Source organism: Girardinichthys multiradiatus, chromosome 17, assembly GCF_021462225.1.
Source record: "Girardinichthys multiradiatus isolate DD_20200921_A chromosome 17, DD_fGirMul_XY1, whole genome shotgun sequence".
Taxonomy (NCBI): domain Eukaryota; kingdom Metazoa; phylum Chordata; class Actinopteri; order Cyprinodontiformes; family Goodeidae; genus Girardinichthys; species Girardinichthys multiradiatus.
This window is the reverse complement of record NC_061809.1, coordinates 314781-333232: the sequence shown is the minus strand read 5'-3', so window position 1 is coordinate 333232 and position 18452 is coordinate 314781. Positions and strand designations below refer to the sequence as shown.

The 18452-nt window shown below is 39.3% G+C and overlaps 1 protein-coding gene across 1 annotated transcript; it reads right to left on the bottom strand.

Annotated features, from left to right (window-relative positions):
- Positions 1-4033: 4033 nt before the first annotated feature.
- Positions 4034-14766, bottom strand: LOC124883150 (sodium-coupled neutral amino acid transporter 2-like). Its single transcript, XM_047390105.1, has 16 exons — positions 14465-14766; positions 12839-12973; positions 12654-12735; positions 12455-12570; positions 10744-10817; positions 10559-10651; positions 10177-10252; positions 8802-8884; positions 8643-8701; positions 8365-8526; positions 8192-8271; positions 7975-8075; positions 6221-6345; positions 5992-6136; positions 5804-5898; positions 4034-5649 (listed from the first exon to the last, which is right to left on the bottom strand). The coding sequence occupies exons 2-16, from the start codon at positions 12964-12966 to the stop codon at positions 5557-5559; spliced, it is 1512 nt and encodes a 503-aa protein (XP_047246061.1). The 5' UTR covers positions 12967-12973; positions 14465-14766; the 3' UTR covers positions 4034-5556.
- Between the last annotated feature and the right edge of the window lie 3686 nt (positions 14767-18452).

The following is an 18452-nucleotide window of genomic DNA, read 5'->3' as shown; positions in this document are numbered from 1 at the left end:
TTCACAGGTTACATCCAACTGAGGTTGTTTCCATCATTTTTTAGATGAATTACATTATTATATGAGGCTAAATGTAATTCAGTTTCATCACTCAGGTTTAAACTGTAAAAGCTCAAACTCATAGATAAATATTAGGTATGATGCTGCATGAGTAAAATAAAACTGAACAGTCATATTTCAGTGTATTTAGGTGAGTTTTAGTTCTCTCTAGTTTGTTGTTGTCTATTGAGAAAGGTGCCGGCACATTTTCTCGGCAGGTCAAAGGTTTGACCTGGCGCACATTTCAAAGTAAAGTTTTGCTTTTTGTGCATAAGTACGCTTCGTACATGAGGCCCCTGGACTCTATTATTCAGGTCTTATCATCATCCTCATCGCCAGTATCACCATCTACACTCCAGGCTCTGTTATCATTATCAACACACAAAGCTCAGTCTTCATCATCACCACTATTACCTCCTCCTGATGAGCTCAAGGCTTCAGCTCTGTCCACTGAGGGTCAGAGCGAGGCTTCAGCCTCTGCTTACTCCTCTGAGAGCCAGCCCAATGTCTGTTTTCCTGCCGCTGAGGGTCAGCATGACATCTTGGAGGGGTTTGAGGACAAACCGCCTCCTCCCTGCGACGAGGGAATCCAGTTGGACCTTCCTCAGTCTCAAGAGCCTCGTCGACAATTCCACCTCAGATCTTCTGAGGTCCACTGATGTGTGTTTCTGTCTGTAAACCTGCTTAAGTTCTGTTCTATTTTTATTAAAACTCTTCTACTTACCATGCAGCTCTCATCCTTGCACTTTGGTCCTGCTCTACCTCAGCTCACCCTGGCAGAGGTAGCCTTTGACCTGATGATAGCTTAACTTCGCCTACAACCTTCCTTGCCCCTATTATGATGATCTCATAGGCAGACACAACCAGGGTAAAAGAGATCAAGTAACCTATGGAGAACCCCTGAGCAATACTTGTACACCTTGTGTGGTATCCTGTTGGGGCTCAGGGTTGATGCCGATGCTGCCCTTGCTTTCTGGACCACTACCTTTCCCTTGGTACGTTTTAGGGTAGCAGAATCGACCAGGAAGGACGGGAGGGCTAGGCAAGGCACAGAACCTGGTGATCCCATTTGAGCTGACAACATTGGGTCACTAGCAGACTGTCATTCTTTGATAACCACACAAAGCTGGAAATGTCACAGCTATTATAAACATTTAAGCAAACTTGTATAATTTTAATAAATATTTTATAACATAATCCTGTAGCAATTTATGGGTGGCCAAGATTCTCCTCCCCAGGTTGCACTTCCTGACAAAGGTGGTAGAGTACACTTCATGCCAGCGGTAGCATGTTGTCAACAAACAGGTCTATAGTCCTTGTGTCCTCCATAGATCCACAGGGCTCTGAGTCAACTCCGCATTACCCACAGCTGTTGCAGACTTCTCAACATCTTCAAGCCAAATAAAAATTTTGTTTTTACCTTTCATAACTTGAAGAACGCAACTGCAATTCATAACTGCCTAGAGTTTAGCCAGTCTGCAGTTCACTACTTGTTTTGTTTGGGAGGAAAATCGGCTGGACTCTGGACTCTGCCACTGCTTTACCCATTGGAGCAATGGGGAAAAAGACTTCTTGGGCAACGCTGAACTAACGCTGAAGGTAGGCCCCCACCTCACTGTGTGTTCTTTTACACGCACACAAACACCCACTGTTACTGCCCCGCTCTCTGACCCTGTTAGAGAAAAAAGAAATGAGCCGAGGGGGCAGCATTTATGTGACACAAGCCAATAGAGTGCCTAATAGATTCTCTGAGACATGGCCACGACAGAAAAGAGCACACTAGCGGACTTACGTTGGCAAAACGTAATTTAGCAGAAGAACTGGTCCGCTAGCACTTTTGCAAAACGCTAGTCTGCTAAACACCAATTGAGTTCTACTAAAAGCTGCTGGCAGATTAGTGGAACTGTCCCCAACACTGCCAGCTTCCCACTTTTCTTGTCTTCCAGCAGTTTTCTTGAATGCTTAAAGGCTTTTTTGAAGAAACTGCTTTTCTCCTTCTTATTCCACCTCCTGCGTTTGAGGATGAGCTCTGCCCTCTATAGATTGGCAAGATTTCTCTTCACCTCCTCCTACAGTGGCTTCTCTGCCTTTGGAGCTGACGCCACCTCTTCACTAATTGCATAATCTCTCTTCCTCCTCCTTTTTTGCTTTGAACCACCTCTCTTCTTTCCAGCCACTACTCCAAAAATGCCTTTGCAATCCTCGTACAGGATGTGTCCAACCCTGCCACACAATGAGTAATCCGAGTTGATTCTGAGGACCTTATTGAGCTGCTGCCAAACTTCTAGGTTTGCTTTAAACCATTTGACCAGTTGCTTCTACCAAGATTATTTCCACTTTGTCTGGCTCCTGGTTGTTAAGGTTTGATGATGGTTTCAGGTTTCAGTGCGCTGCTCAGGTACATTGGATCATTATTTCTAATTTAGGGTCTTTGTAGAATAATATTATTGCCTTCAAGAGTTTGTTTTGCTTTTTGTGCATGGATATTGCTGTTAAAATCTCATTTTGATGCCATTGGTGTTTCATTATTTATTTATTTTTGTTCCAGGTGGGGTAACTTATTTTATTTAGGTGAGAGTGTTGCATGATCTCCATCCCCCTGTGCCTCAGCAACAACACCCACATATTAAATGTAGGTCACACTCCCTCCTGTCAATTACAGTTCAAAAGCTTTTACTGTTTTACTCAGTTTTTAAAGGTTTTATCAAAGTAAGGAAATCATAAGGGATGGCTACAAGAAAATGTTCAGACAGAAAGTCAACAATCTCTAACTGGCTAGTATCCGTTACTGACCACTAGAGGGCATCATCATTAAGAGAGTAGTTTACTGTGGAACACTGCAGGTATGGTACAAAAAGACAAGAGGTAAGAATTTCAGATTAGAAAAGCATAAATTGTACATTTAAAATCAAGACAATGACCTCATGGGTTTCTTTCTAAAAAAACATGTTTATATATAAATAAACTTCATGGAAACCTTCATGGTAACCTGGTCATCACCAAGTGTATCAGCCTTTAAGGGAACTGTAGAACTGGATCTTTGTTTAGATCAGTTGAGCTCTCAGAGATATCAAAAATATTGCCTCCATCTAAACCTTTGATTTTTGTCTTAGACCCTATCACAACCAAACGTTTGCTACCACCACTGTTTTACATAGGATCAATCCATCGTTAGTGACCAGATGCAAACCATAGGCTTTTAGGGGCACATTGGCATGTCGTAGGAGGAGGCTGGAATCGAACACACAACTTCCAGATGACAAGTTGAAAACTGAGCCCACTTATCCACAGTCACCCTAGGATGGGAGAAAGAGGGTTCATACTCTGAAGGAAAATGGAAAGAGAGGGTTGTAGCAGTCTGATATCCCCATTCTGAGATCCAAGAAACGATCCAATGCAAGGAAATAATGATGTCAGACGACCTTAAAAACCGCAACAGAAAATGCAGTGTTCTAGGGGAAGCAGGAGTCAAACAGAAAAAAAATCCTCCACACACACAGTGGTGAGGCCCAGGCTGGAGACACAAACAAGGTAGGCAGATACTTGAATATCCACTTGATTCTAGGAGATGAACAAAATCCAAAAGGGACGAGAGACTGAGTAGAAAACAGACCAAGTCTTGTGGAACGTAAACAAGGCAAGGCTTGACCAAGGCATACAAATGATCTGGTGTGGAGTAGGGGGGACAGAGAGTATATAAAAGTTACCTAGCAGGAACTAGAATGCATCAGGACTGCAACCAGAGCAAAGCATGATTAACTTTTACACCCACTTGGTAAATTCCATCATGATGACGATGCTCAGCCAGATTGATCCCTAAAGACCTGACCTCCCAATCACTTTTTAATTCTGTTTTTAGGCGATAAAACACCAATGCAAAACAAAAGTCACCTTGAAGTACAAACATGTAATTTAGATAGTATCTACACCAATACCAGACTATTTGTCTCCAAGTTTCAGAAGAGGGCAACATCAGGTACAAAGAAAGTTAGGGTTCTGGGTCATAGTTCATTTTATTGGGACATTATTTACAGCACGTGATTAGCGTTTCATTGAAACAAGAGTGTAACACAGATGAGCAGTGTCCTTTCCATGTCTGAGCAAAAAGAACATTTTGCTTACTCATCTTTGTCATCAGGGGCTTAAAATTTTAAAACGTGGCCCCATTCGTGACTTTTCTACATTGAATCCATACAGTATGAATATTTTGTGAGTTTCTACAGAGATGCACAGATAAAGTTGAAATATTATGGAACAAACTTTTCACAATATCATCACGTTTGAATTTTGAGGTCCATGAAATTGTTCTGTAAAGGTTTTGAACACAAAGCTTTAAAAACAAAAAAAATATATACATATACATACATATATACATATCATATTGTATAAATATATTAAAATAGTTTAAATTACACTTCTTTAACGGTCTTCCATAAATAGATGACAAACAGGTTTGTGATGTGTTAGTGTTAGAAGCACAGTGCACCCTCTGATGATCAGTTCTTGACTCGGTGGGAATTTGATCCATGCTGGGCTGCCATGTTCTTCATTGTAAAACACTATATGGTGCGATGACATTAAACACTGAACAATTCCAGGTCTTTTCTTGGTTGTTTCTTGGTGTTTAGAAATGCACCTGACTTCAAACAGCTAAAATTGTTGTGGTTTTGCAAGTGTAACAGGTATATTACAACCACTACATGTGGTCAAATTCAGAGCATTCTCCCATAAAGAAAAAGATTCAAGGTTTCCCTCCATGCCCCCGCTCAGGAGCTGGGGAGGTGGAACCGGAAGGCTTGGCGGCCTCCTCGTAGCAGTAGTGTTGTTGCTGCACATGCCTTTCAAACAAGATCTATTACAGATCTCCCAGTGTCTGGTTCTGTTCACAGATTCGCTAGCTGACACTTTGAGCAAAATCACAGGACCTTAGTAGAAATACTGAATAGGTGCTGTTCAAGTGAAAACTGACAAAAGCGGTAAGTGCTTTTCAATATACATATATGTTTTACAGACAAATCTTGGTAAAGTTAAACAAAAAGAAAACAAAGGTTGAAAGAACCTAAATTTAAGACACGTGGCCTCATGTCAGTCTTTTTGGAGATTGACATACTTCTCTCAGCAGGATGTTCACACTAAAGTCAGAGTTCACAGCTATATTCTCACGCAAATAACACTGTACCTGAACGTAAGCTGTGTTTTAAAATGGACTTTTCAGTCTGGTGTGTTGCCTTTTGTTTACAGCTGTACCACAATAAAACGTAAAAAGAAAAAGACTATTTAAAAAGATACCATAAAAATAAGAAAACACCAACCTTGTGGTCTAGATTAAGGTAATGTACAGAGTTCAGATACATTCTCTTGGAATGGTATGGTCCATTGCTCAGAAAGCCCAAATCGAGCATCAAGTGAGTCTTTGTGGTTTACTTTGTTCATCACACAGTTGTTTTTTTCTTGGTTGTGTATTTGTTGCAGTCAAGCTCTGAGAGATTCGCCTCCGCCAGCAGAAGAGCTGAAGCTTCAGTGGCCTTGTTTGTTCACGATCCAGTCCATGATGATAAGAGTCATGCAAACAAACATGACCACAATTCCTAATATCAGGAACATCAAGGCCTGGAGGAGGAAATAATTTCACTATTAATATGAAGTTGTTGCACTATATTTATGTTGAGTTTACATTAAAAAAAGGAAAAAAAAAACAACAACATATGGGCATGGAAAAATATTGGTGTAAAGTTTCTGAGTTTCTCCTCTTACTATCCCTTACCCAGATCTTCTGCATGGATCTCATTGACTCCTTGACGAGTTTAATATAGAAAGCTGAGGGCAGGATGAAGATCAGCATTGCAGCAGCAGAGGCACCTGGAAAAGAGGAAATATTGTCACTTTAATCACAAAAGGTCAAAAATGCATTGTTATCAACACACTCATACATATTAACGTGCAGTTACTAACCAATGAAGCCAAAGATATCTCTGATGGTGGGGACAAAGATGACCAGAGTGTTGGTTCCTCCCAGCAGGACCACGGTGATAATAATGTGACGGATCCAGCTGAAGTCCTTTGTTGGGCACAGTAGGTGGTTGACTGAGGTACGGATCTGTTCAGAACCAGACAAAGATTAGCCCTGGTGGACTTCATCCAGTCCTATTGGCTGACTGGATGGTAGACCTTAAACACTTACGGGGAAAAGCACCACAGGGACTGTGAGTGTGACAGCAGCCAGCACAGCCAGACGAACAACCAGCAGCAGAACATCGTACTTGTAGAACTTAGAATAGGTGTGGAGCAGCTCAGGCTCCACGTGGACTGCACAGAAATAGGACAGAGGTCAATATGGCAAATGTACCTGTCTTACCCCTAAAAACAGTTCAATTCAACTTTACTTCAACATATTCATATCTATTTATCAAACATCAAAATAGCACATTGGACTAAGATGTAAACTGTGCCTTTTAAGCATTCTAAAGAGCAAAACTGAATTTTGTTTTAACATTTCTTGACAGTCTATAGCTTGAGATATGGCAAAGCTACACCTCTGAGGTTTCTTAGCACATAAGACCCAATAAACATGGGCTACATTTTAATGTACAAAGCAGTGCTGCTAATAACCAAATAAAAACTATAAACATTCTAGTCTTTTAGGTTTCTTTGGTTACATGTATTCTTTCATTTTGGAGCTACATTTAAAATATTAACAGGTTAGTGAAATTAAGGCAAAATTGGGTGTGATGATACGCAAAACTGTTTAACATGAGCTTTTAAGCCTGACCTTTGTGCTCATTAGAATGTAGATACTAACATTTAGCAATAGCACAAAAAGATGTAATAATAATAATAATAACAACCTTTAATGTCATGGCGATTGTACATTTCAATGACATTTGTTGTCTGCATCCCTTAGGGAGCAGTCTGCTGCCACTCTGCAGAGTCCTGGGAGCATTTTGGGGCTAAGGGTCTTGCTCAGGGACCATTTAACTTTGTTTTAACATTTCTAAATGTTCTAAAGCTTTTAGCCATTTTGCTAATAAGCTAATAAGACAAGATTGATTTGTTGAGCTTATTTCCATTCCAACAATCTTACTTTAATGTTTCAGGATTACATTTTAAATATTAGTAGCCTCATTTGATAAGGGCTAAGTAATTTCAGGTATAACTGCTAATTGCTAAGAAGCCATTTGATGCTAATGTTTAGCTACAGTGATGCTATTGCTGACTTCTAGTCATTTAATGTTTATTACAGTTCAGCCTAAAACTGTCTTCAGGAATAAATGAACAAGTCTGATTCTTTATTCAAAAAGGCATAAAAAAGTGCATACCAATAAACATTAACACGTAAATGTGCCGATTATAACCATGGCTAATTTTGATGTAGACAACTGACACAAACAGCAGTCACAATGTAGTTTGCCTTTTCCTCAAACAACTTTAATAATTTAGCAAATATAGCAAAATATTTCATTTTATCACTTATATTGGTGTTAAACAGCTAAATGTGTTTTACCTGCTGTAACTGCTGTGTAATATTGTTAAAGAGCAATATCAGGCTCTTATGTAACCGCTGCAATGTTCCAGGGAACATTTCTGGGTTTATTTTACATTTGAAAACAACAGGAACATGCTGGCTGCATCAAGTGGTGTTTTCACACTGTTGTGTAACTGGCCTTGAGTTATCACATTAACATTTTAATTGAAATATTTTTTATACTGCAAAACATGATCTTCTAAACATTTCAAATTCAGGAAATATTACCTGTAGACCTATGTGCCAGAGTTTAGTACAATTTTATTCAAAGACTGGTATATTTCAAACAATCCATTTGTGTGTATTAATTTTAATACTGACAATGTTTTAGAAGAATATATTAGTTAAATGCCAGTATTTCTATCTGAAGCTGAGGCTACCACACATTTGTTTTTAAATCTTATCAGACTTACTGTTGAAGGTGAGGTATCCGAAGAGCGCGGCCAGCAGGTACATGATGAACATGGCCAGGAAGGACACGTTGGCCACATTCTGCATCTTTTGGCGTGACCGGCTGTTTAGGAGACATTTATATTGTTTAGACACCAGACCAAACTTTGGAGAAATTTACCATTGGTTTAGACTAAACATTATAGGAGCTTCAAGTTAAACCCATGCAGCATCACTTACTCTTTGAGCTCCTCATACATGGGTAGGATAGTAGGGTGGCACACGAAGGCAAAGGTAAGGATGGGTACTGCATAGACTGTCTGGAAAGATGGAAAAATTCCGACATTACAGGTGATTCTACAAGTATTATTGAAACTATTTAGAGATCTTTAATCTGCAAAAGATTTATTTACCTGTGAGTTGCGTACAAAGTATTTAGGCTTGCAAGTGTCGTCGTCGTCGTCGTCACTAGTGACGTTGTCAATGTGGGAGGTGCTGTTCAACATACGTATGGTTTCATTCTGAGTGTCAGGAATAGGCAGAGGGCACGGCATCTGGAACTTCTTAATGATCACCTGCAGGAACATATAGGAACATGTTTTTTGGACTGCGCTGGAGTTTTACAATATATAATAAAACTCATCCAATCCAAGTGTTACAGGAGGAATAAGGAAACAGGAGCAGGACTCACCACAATCAGAAAGAACACCATGCAGAGTAGAGACAGACCACTGGTGTAACCAAGGTAACCTAATGGAGAAAGAAAATGATGTCTGTTTTAAAGCTGCTGCTTCAACTTTTAGGATTACTTAAAAGCTCCATTTTACGACAAACACGCCAACCCACTCACCCAAGTTCCTGAGCAGCGAGAGAGGCAGGATAACTAATAGCGAGACCAGCAGTACAAGGTAATCTCCATTGATGTACCATTCACTGAAACACACAAAAAAAGACATCAGTGATATGACGCAATATAAGTCAGTCACTTCATCACAGATATGCTTTCGTTACTGGATTTTATAACAAGTAAATAAATAAGTTTGAAGAAAATTGTTTTGTACTCTTACTGCCTACAACTTAGCTGCTGCACTGAAAACATCTACAAGCTTCACAAATAGTTGACATAAACTGTGCTGCGCAGGATGACTACACCACTCACAGAAATAGACAAAACAAAGCAGCACAGAGGAGCTCAGCCACATCGATTTTTTAAAGTTGGAGAGAGGTCACAGTGAGCTCATCCTGCGCACCATCTCAATGCGGCAGCAGTGGCATATTCTAAAAGGGGCTCTTTGGAGGGACTGCTCTGAGTAACTGTGTGCTGGCGTCCTTTCAAGACGTCCCTCCTGCATTGACATATCCGCCATCCCTCCCTGTTCGTACAGAAATACATAGATTCTGCTTCACCTACTCTGAGTTAGCTCCAGATAAACAACTGACAGCGATTTTACTTGACTTGCCACTTTTTCTCGAGTGATTTTGGCCCAAATTGCCTACTTGTTTTTTTGTTGTTATTTTTTAAAATTATGTTTGCATAAAATAAATGTGCATAAACATTTTTTGAGGCTAAAATAAAATGTGCATAAAGTTGTTTTTATTTCTGACCAGTAGATGGTGCAAATAGCTCCTGTTATGTCAACACAACCAGTTTGTTGTCAAACTTGTGCTAGTCAATTCGCCATTTGGCACTTTTGTGCTTTTTGTTGTTTCGTACATTTTTACGAAATAGTGAAACAACTTCATCAGGTAAAAAAAAAAAAAAATTGAGCCATCTGCCACGGGACATTATTATATTCATACACGTTTTAGGGACGTCTCGTACCCTCTTGGACAACCAAAGATATAAATGTAATTTTGTATATTTGACTTGTACTCTACTGCAAGAAATGTGGCTTTGTGACTCAAATACAACATATCGCTCTGCAGAAGGTTGCTTAGAGTTATCTTGGTTACATCAGGGTCATATTTTAAAACAGTCGGCTGGCTCAACAGTGATAAGAACTAAAATAATTTGAAATAGGGCGAAATACAAAATTTTGCAAAAAAAAAAAGAAGGCCCAAAACAAAACATAATCACCATAACTGATTCAACTACTTTACTATAAAAAACAGATATGCAATGATTTAAATAAATGGGTATGAAACGAAAGAAAAAGAGAGACCAGAGGGCAACGTATGGGTATGAAATGGAGGTATGAATTGAAAGATAATATTTAGCCACTCACCCATCACTTGCTCCAGTAAAAGATTGAATAACAATGGGGAGCTCATATTTGATGATGTAGAGGTAGCTCGACATGGCTGTAAAGGAAAAAACAAGAGCCGTCAGTACGTTTCAAAAATAATATTAAGTTCCATTCAAAAATAAGCCAAGTCATGCTCCTGCAAGGCACCCAGCTGCATCTCGGTGAAAGATGTTACTGAGGAAATCATTTTTTGGAAGCATCAGTGTCATCTACCAACACATTCTGGTCTTTTTTTTCCTAGCACTGCTTGTTTGCCACTGTTCGGTCAGTTTAGTAAGCTTATTTTGGCTTAAAAGCACCCCAGTTAAACCGTAGTTACACTCATAAAACACATTTTGCTACTTAAACGTCAGCCCCTCACCTCCAATGTTCTGCATGGTGATGGAGCAGGAAGCTGCGAGTTTGCCTGGCATCCCAAAAGCTTTGTAACCCAGCGCCTCGTAAACAAGGGCACCTTGGAAAAGAGAAAAACCCAAAGAGTTTTAGATCTGACATTTAAATGTGATTAAACATAAAAAGGTGCCAGTAGGTCAGGTTGGTGCTTACCTGCTTCATTGGCTGTCTTCAGCAGTAAGTGGACAGAATAATAGGAGAAAATTGCAACTGAAACCAGGAGAATCCTGTAAAAACACAAGAGAAGGTTATTAGCTATAGACTCATGACTGAAATGTAATTACAAGGGAAAAAGATGTTGCTGTGGTGATTAGCAAGCCCCAGTCAATGCTAAAATGCTGAACCTCAGGCTCTAAAGGCCAAAGTGAAAGACAACTGTACTTTCCTGATGGTAAGCAAACATATCGACATTTAGCCAAAGAGAAGGTCAGGTCTTCTTCTGGTGTGACTACTAAGTGTTCCTGACATTCACTGCCTTTCTGAAAGGCTCGAGTCTAGCATTGGTTTTTTGTATTTCAAAGGCTTTTGAGACATCATTGCATCCCAACCTGAGCAGTAAGCTTTTCAATGAATTATCTTTGACTCCCAAGATTCTGATCAGGTTCAGAGCTGCAGGAGAAATGCTTTGGGGTAGAAGGACTAATTTTAAAACCAAATCTGGAACAAACTGGAGGAGGTTCGAATGACAGAGTACAACAGCAGAGCAGAAAAGGATAAGAGGTTTCCCTGCACGGGATCATCTTAATACTACCAGGATACAGTACAGTTTGTTCTGATGTATTAATAGACCAGGTGAAAATTAATCTGTCCACCATTTGAGACTGGCCATGCAAAAGTGAAGGGGTTGTGGTTCTCCATATCACAGCCCGACCCCTGCTCCTGTCTGCCCACTTGCTCTCCTGACAAGATGAACTTCAACCCAGCAAAAAAAATGGTTCAGATGACCTCTGGTTAGAAGCCACTTTATTCTACCAAAATTCTGTTTTCACCCAATGTAGCTTTCAATGCTAAGCTCTATTACCCAGCAATTAAATGAAGGATAACATGAAGCTACTATGCGTTTTTTTTTTTTTAATCTCCAACTTCCTCCAGATCCTGGCCCAGATTAGTCAAGTGCCGTCACGCCGAGATCCTTAATGCACCATTAATGATCCCCTGCATGTGAATGGCATCTATCGGTTTACGTAATGGCCAGCCAGCAGGATTATCTGTAAGCTGCTGCTCTAGTCGCTCTGAAAGTGGCCTACAGCTTCCGTCTGATTATATACAGACAGTGTGGCTAATTATGAGAGAAAACATCCACATTCTGCTTTAACAAAAAAATAAATACAAATCCAGAATCTCTTCTACTTTTTCCATATATTAGATGGAAACTAGAGTGGGGATCTCTTCCTCTTATCCAAATGCTGCCTATGCACCAGCAGAAACAAGTTCTCAGTAAGATACTCTTCTGTTTAAAGATCGAGGTAAAGTCTGATGAAACCCAGGGCACAGATGTCACAAGACTTGAAGTTGTTCAAGTGAACAGCCAACAGGGGGAACCATTACTAAAATCCTCCAAAAACCAACTTCTCATTAAATGTCTTTTCGCTTCAACATTTCTAATCTATAGCAAACATGGGGGTAGTGTGCTCAAATCAGAACAACTGCAAACGTTTGAGAAAAAAATATCGCCTCTCTGTCAGGGTCACACAGCTGTTGACGGTGTAAAAAAAACAACTATCTTGCAGAGTTTGGGAACTTCAGGACAGGAGACCTTGAACGACACTTGCCCAAATTCCCCTCGGCTGAATGTGGAGTTACAAAACATTGGAGCTAAAAATGAGGCTTCAGGCTTTAGATGGTGGAAAAGATGAGTGCTTACACAAACAAGGCGATTCCAGTGTTGGCCATGGCATAGGACAACCCCAGGATGCCACTGCCCATGATGGCATTGCCCAAGTTGAAGACGGACATGCCAAAGGAGGCATTGCCCTGGTGCTGAAAAGAAAACACACAATTTTCACAAACTGATAAAAAAAAACTGCATCTCTTGAAATGAAAACAAATCTACTGCAACTTACATATTCAGGTTCACATTTCTTCTTGCCTAGATTGTGTTCAGGGAGGAATTTTTGACTCTCTGCATCCAAGTCAGGGTATTGCCTTTTATAGAAAACAGAGAATATTTTGTTAAATGTGTTGACAACACATAATAAAAGTTTTTGGTGTGCTTGAGGGGACATTAAAATGTTAAAACGAGCCTCACCCATCCAGGGGAACCTTCTTCATAAAGTCAGGGTAAGGCAAGTCATTGGAGCGGCAGTTGTCATCGTCTCGAGGAGCATTCAGGGATTTCATCTCATATTTAGCACCAGGCTGCTTTTCATTGGGCATTTTAGAGCTAAATGTATAAAAATCAAAAGAAAAAGGTTAGTGTGGCGTTATTTTATGTAATTCCTTTTCTTCCTGCACAATATCCACCACACCTCTGCCTCTTATTGTTTGTAAAGGTGTGTGTTTACATAGTCATTTGTGAAAATAATAATAAAAGAGCGGCCAAACAGGTATTCTAACAATGTACCCTATGCCATTGATCCGTCTTATATCGTGGTACACACCCAAAATTATGCCACTTAGACTGCCTATTGAACTGTTCTACATGTAGAGATCTGCTTTTAACTACGGGTTAGATACTGTAAGCATTAAGATATGCTCGCTGTGTATTTCATGCAGGTTGGATATTCTGATGAGGTTTAGTAGTTCATAAAGATGTACTACATGTGTTTTTTAAAAAAAGGTAGGATATTTCTCATATGTCGTTTTGCACTAAATATGTTCTAAAATATAGACTGTTTGACATATGCAATTCTGTTAACATCTGTTAAATCCGTTGGATTGTTTTAAAACTATCCAGAACCACTAAACTATCAATTGCATTTTTTTCCTTAAAGCAGTTTTCTTGGGTAGCACCGACCGACAGATTGGACGAGGTCAGCATCATTATTCGACCGCGTTTTCAGAAACGGGAGGGGCGGAGTGATGACGCAGCGAGTGGAAAAATACCGAAGGGTGAGTCCTCTCAGCATCACCCTGCTCGGGATGCTGGAGGACAAAAAGAACCATAAAGACATTCACAGTGTCCCTCTGAGGTGATTTAAAATTCAAAACAATTGTAAGAGAGTTGGGGTTTTTTTTTTTTTTTTTTTTACATTTTTAGAGACAACAACTCTTAAAAAACGTAAAATAACATAGAATCTGATGACCTCCGAAGCAAAAGTGCTTTAATTGTCATGACTTAGTAAACACGTCCCTCATCCATGTCTATGTAATCCATCTCTCCCCAGACCGAGTAGCCAGATGATTTTAATGATATTATTTCCACACCCGGCCTCAGCAGAAACAAAGACACGTGTGTTCCTTTTATGGGCATTTCTGGCCGTTTTCCCGCAGCTGCTCGCTCTCTGACTCACGTCTAAGTTATGTTTCTACTTTCCTCAAAATAGATCAAATCCAGCATTAGCTTGGTATTCTAATGTCACCTTTGTGGGTCCAAATGCACCATTGCAACATAAATGTGACATGCACAAACTCATCATTTATTTAAATTGACCATTAAGGCTTGATCTGTTCATAGATGACGCATCGCGCTTTTTTATGTGAAAAAAAAAAAAAAATAGACAGATTAACATTTTTTAAATGTCATATTTTTATATTCGCCTTATGGGTGCCGAAATCAGTATCTATTTTTTAAATGACCAAATAGTGAAATTAGGGAGAGAACACTCTTAAATAAGCCTTTCATGCTCTGAGCTTCCTGCTTTTTGAATATCTGCTCTTCCTCCCAAGCTGGTAATTTTCCAGTCGTTCACTGAGGAGATGCCGGCATTCTTACCTTTTGAGGAGAAGTCTTGAAAATCCTTCTTTTTGATCCAAAACAATAGATCTCCAGATGATGTAATCTCAAGAATCGGTTGATCCTTGAGATTATTTACATTATTTGTAAATAAATAGGAACGTGAGTGAAACAGCCTAATTAAAAAGACGATCTGATTTAAAAAGAGACAACCAAAACAGTTCAAAAGACTTAAAATGTGAAGACCCGATAAGTGTAAGCAAGATAAATTTGGTTTATAAAGAAATAAAGCAGAGTCGTCAATGATGCTGCGTGATCTGAGAGAACTGCCGGAGGAGGGGTTCAGACTCACCCTTTATTGCATCAGTTCAGATCCCCAGGAGCACAGAGGCGGAGTCAGGGGCGGAGACTGGATTTACGCACACCGTGACGTGCTATTGTATACAAACAGAGCTGCTTGACCCAGAGAAGTTGTCCTAGGAAACCACAGGCATCCACCAACGGAGGCCCTCTCAAGGAAAATCACTCTGTATACTACTTTACCATTTATGAAAATACCCATCCATTTCTGCAAAAGGACAGTTTTTCAGTCTCTGTAGTATATTTGTAGAAAATATGTCTACAATCAGAGACAAGCAACAGGACAGGGAGCAAACTTTCTGGCTCCCTGTTGTTTTGTGGCTTTAATGATTCCAAGAAAATTGCTTATATTCAGGCTAAGAAAGAAGAATGTGAAAACCATTGAATAATAAGTCTGTTTTTGAGTAAGAGTCACTGGATAGACGTGGTCCTAATTTCTATCAAATTATATTAAAGGCAATTATCATGGTTATTAAAACACAAATACTGTGGACTGCACATAACATTTTCCATTGTAAGAAGATTTCAATTTGTTGGTAACAGAAAGTGTCCATCTGTTCAGCCGTTTAATGTTGTAGGCCAAATTTGTATCATGCTTAATTTGAAGTAAGGGGCGGCACAAAATCAGTTCCAGGTGCAGTCCCAGGGGCCGCAAACGGCCTGCACTTTGGACACCCCTGACTTAGGGTCCTCACTACTGTGATGTCACCTAGAGAGAAAATTTGTCAGTGAACTTGATGAAAACCCTCTCATAATGGATAAGGCTTGTGTGTGCATACAAGACAAACAAAAGAAGTTAGAGGGTGCTGCACCCCTGGGGCGAAAAGATTCAATAAACCGCCATTAACCTTCACATGTTGTGACCTTTTGCTTTGGAACCTCATCAGCCAAAAACTAGGTCACACTCACTGTTGCCGATGCTTTGTAGGCTTCCTACTAAAATGTGAATACAGTTCACAATTCAGAAATACTTTTTTAATCCCAAAGGGAAATTAAATTTTGCTGTAATAGACCTGAGTTTTTTCTGGGAGTGGTGATTGCTGTGGGCAGGAAGGATCTTCTACAGCATTAGGTGTTACACTGGATCTGCATAAGCTTCCGACTAACCCTACTCTGTTGTTTTATTACGATACTCTACGTTATCCAATATGTAGAAGCTCTGGCGCGGTCCCCAGTTAAAGTAGCTAAATCACACTATTATAATCAACAGTGTGCTTAATGCCTTGTCAGCACCTCTTGTTGACCTACTCTACAGTCCAGACCCAAATGCTTCACCTTAGATATTCTGTGTAAAACCATCATTTTGTCACTGGTTAGATTTGTACATAAAACACTGGTTAGGTTTATGCAGGAAATCTACACACTTAAGAAAATAATGTTTGGTAAAAAATATTCCTCAAAATGTGTCATTATATGAGACATTGGGAGCGATTTTAAAATTATTTACTTTGAGAAATAGTCCTGGCTTCAATTTATGGAGCAATGAGCCTTGTATCTTTGTGTTTAAAATATTTTAAAGACTATTTTAAAGGCTTTTCAGGTTGGCAACAAATTATAATGCTAACAAACTAAAACTATAGACTTCCAAGTAATAAGGCTTTCAGTTAATTCAAATGTTTAGTTTTAACTTTACTGTAAATGGACCAAGGTGACTTCTTAAACATTATCTCTATTAGTTTTGATTTTTTTAAACCACAAGTTATGTAAAAAGAATATTATGAAATTTGGACAGTTACTTTATTTAGTTATAGCCATAAAACTGTCAAAATACACCTGGTGCAATAAGAAAGAAAGGCCAGAAGATTTTAAGAAGAGTTTAACATCATCAGCATATAAAGATATCCTGTTATTTCAGTTCTACCAGCTGTATACTCAACATGTCTCTATATGTTCTTGTTGCCACAACCAGGGGCTCTATGGTCAGTCTGAATAACTTTAGCAATAGGAGACATCTTACCAGCATGAATCATTTCAAGATTACTTGTTTACTACAATTACTACAATATTAAGACGGTGACAATTGGACTTGTGTATAAAGTCTGAATCAATCTTTGCAAGCTCGGTGAAGCAAGTTAAACACAGCTACAGCATAGTAATTGTATGTACATTTTTTAAAGTTCCTTTTTTAGCTGCTACAGTGCAGACTTTGGTTCTGCTATCTGTTACATAATGCCTTTAATTTGTGTATTTAGCTTTACTGGAAAATGTCTGTTTTTGAACATTTTACAACCAGTATCTACTCCTTATAGGTAATTTAGTAAACAAGCTAACTAGCAAGTATAGAGTCTTTGTCTCTATTTGTACCACAATCTTCCCTATTCTCGTCACCATGGGCCCTAGAGCATTCTGCTTTAACGAACACATAGGATAGGAATACTACTCCCTGTACTGACTTCCACAGATTAACCACAGAGCCAAGTTTTTGAAATGTAAGTGAACCCAGGTGTCAGTCAGGATCAGGGTGTGAGAGCAGCTTCAAAGCATAACACCCCATCTGAATAAGATTACGCACAAACACCCTCATGTAAGCAGCGGTCATCCTAATCCTCATTCACAATGCTGGCTCCTCTGGTTGTGTCAGGTGTATGTGTGTATGTATGTGGAAAAAGGAAATCTTCCAGCGTCCTATTTCCTAATGTATTATTAATGACAGAGATTAAAAGGACTGGTACAGTTGCTGGCAGGAACTTCATTAACTGTTTGATGCCTCTCAGCTGATGCACTGCTACTATTAACAGCTTATTTACTGTTCCACAAATGTCACCTATTGAGATATGTCTTAAATTGCTTGTGTTTTTCCATTTATTGCAAATTGATCATATACAATTATAACATCTCCATGCATTCCAAGCTTTACCACATCATATAAATAAAGTTAGTAATAGTGCTGTTGCTACTACTGATAACAGTTTATTTCTGCATCTACAGTAGTAGGGCTAGATTAATAATTGAATCAAGGAAATAATCCAACCTACACACCTGAGTCATACAGGAAGCAGATTTCATCAGACATGCAGGCATAGAGAAGAGTTGCACACAATGCATGTGACAGCATCGAGGAAGTTTGTCATGAAGCCAGAGTCATAAATCTTCTTAAAAGACACCAATCGTATATAAAGAGATCATTGACAACGTGTAATGCAACATATTTACGCCTTTAACCGCCCTTACCTGCTCTACAAAATGTGAAAGGTCTCATGTTCATTTTCCTCTGTCGGTCATGTGAGTGGACCTAAAACTTTCTACACATTCCACAGCTTTCCTTCATGATGCAGCAGGTTTTGGAAAGTTGGATTTAAGGGCAGGTAAACAACTCTATTTCATCATACTGGAAAAAATTCACACACATTACATGTACATTTGGCCTCAGTAACACATTTGACTATTTGGTACTTTAACACCCATTTAAAAATATAAGACAAAGGTTAAGTCTGATCTGAACAATGGTGACTTAAAGGCTTATGCCAGGAAAAAATGCATTAATGAAGAATCACAACCTGCAATGAATGAATGAAGTCAAAGGCAACGTGTCATATTGTAGAAGATCCCAGTAGCAAGTTCTCTGTAGCCAAACAGGTGAAAATGGGCACGGCCAGTCAGTTAAAACGACTCTTGTGTGTGTCAATGTAGCTAAAGCGATTTAAGTACTTCAATTGTTGCCATATAT

Excerpts from the sequence above, each read along its gene's own strand:
- LOC124883150 (XM_047390105.1), bottom strand. The coding sequence starts at position 12,966 with ATGCCCAATGAAAAGCAGCCTGGTGCTAAATATGAGATGAAATCCCTG. Across the intron at positions 12,736-12,838 it reads AAGAAGGTTCCCCTGGATGG|GCAATACCCTGACTTGGATG; the intron begins GTGAGGCTCGTT and ends TTTCTATAAAAG. Across the intron at positions 8,885-10,176 it reads TTTACTGGAGCAAGTGATGG|TGAATGGTACATCAATGGAG; the intron begins GTGAGTGGCTAA and ends TGTGTGTTTCAG.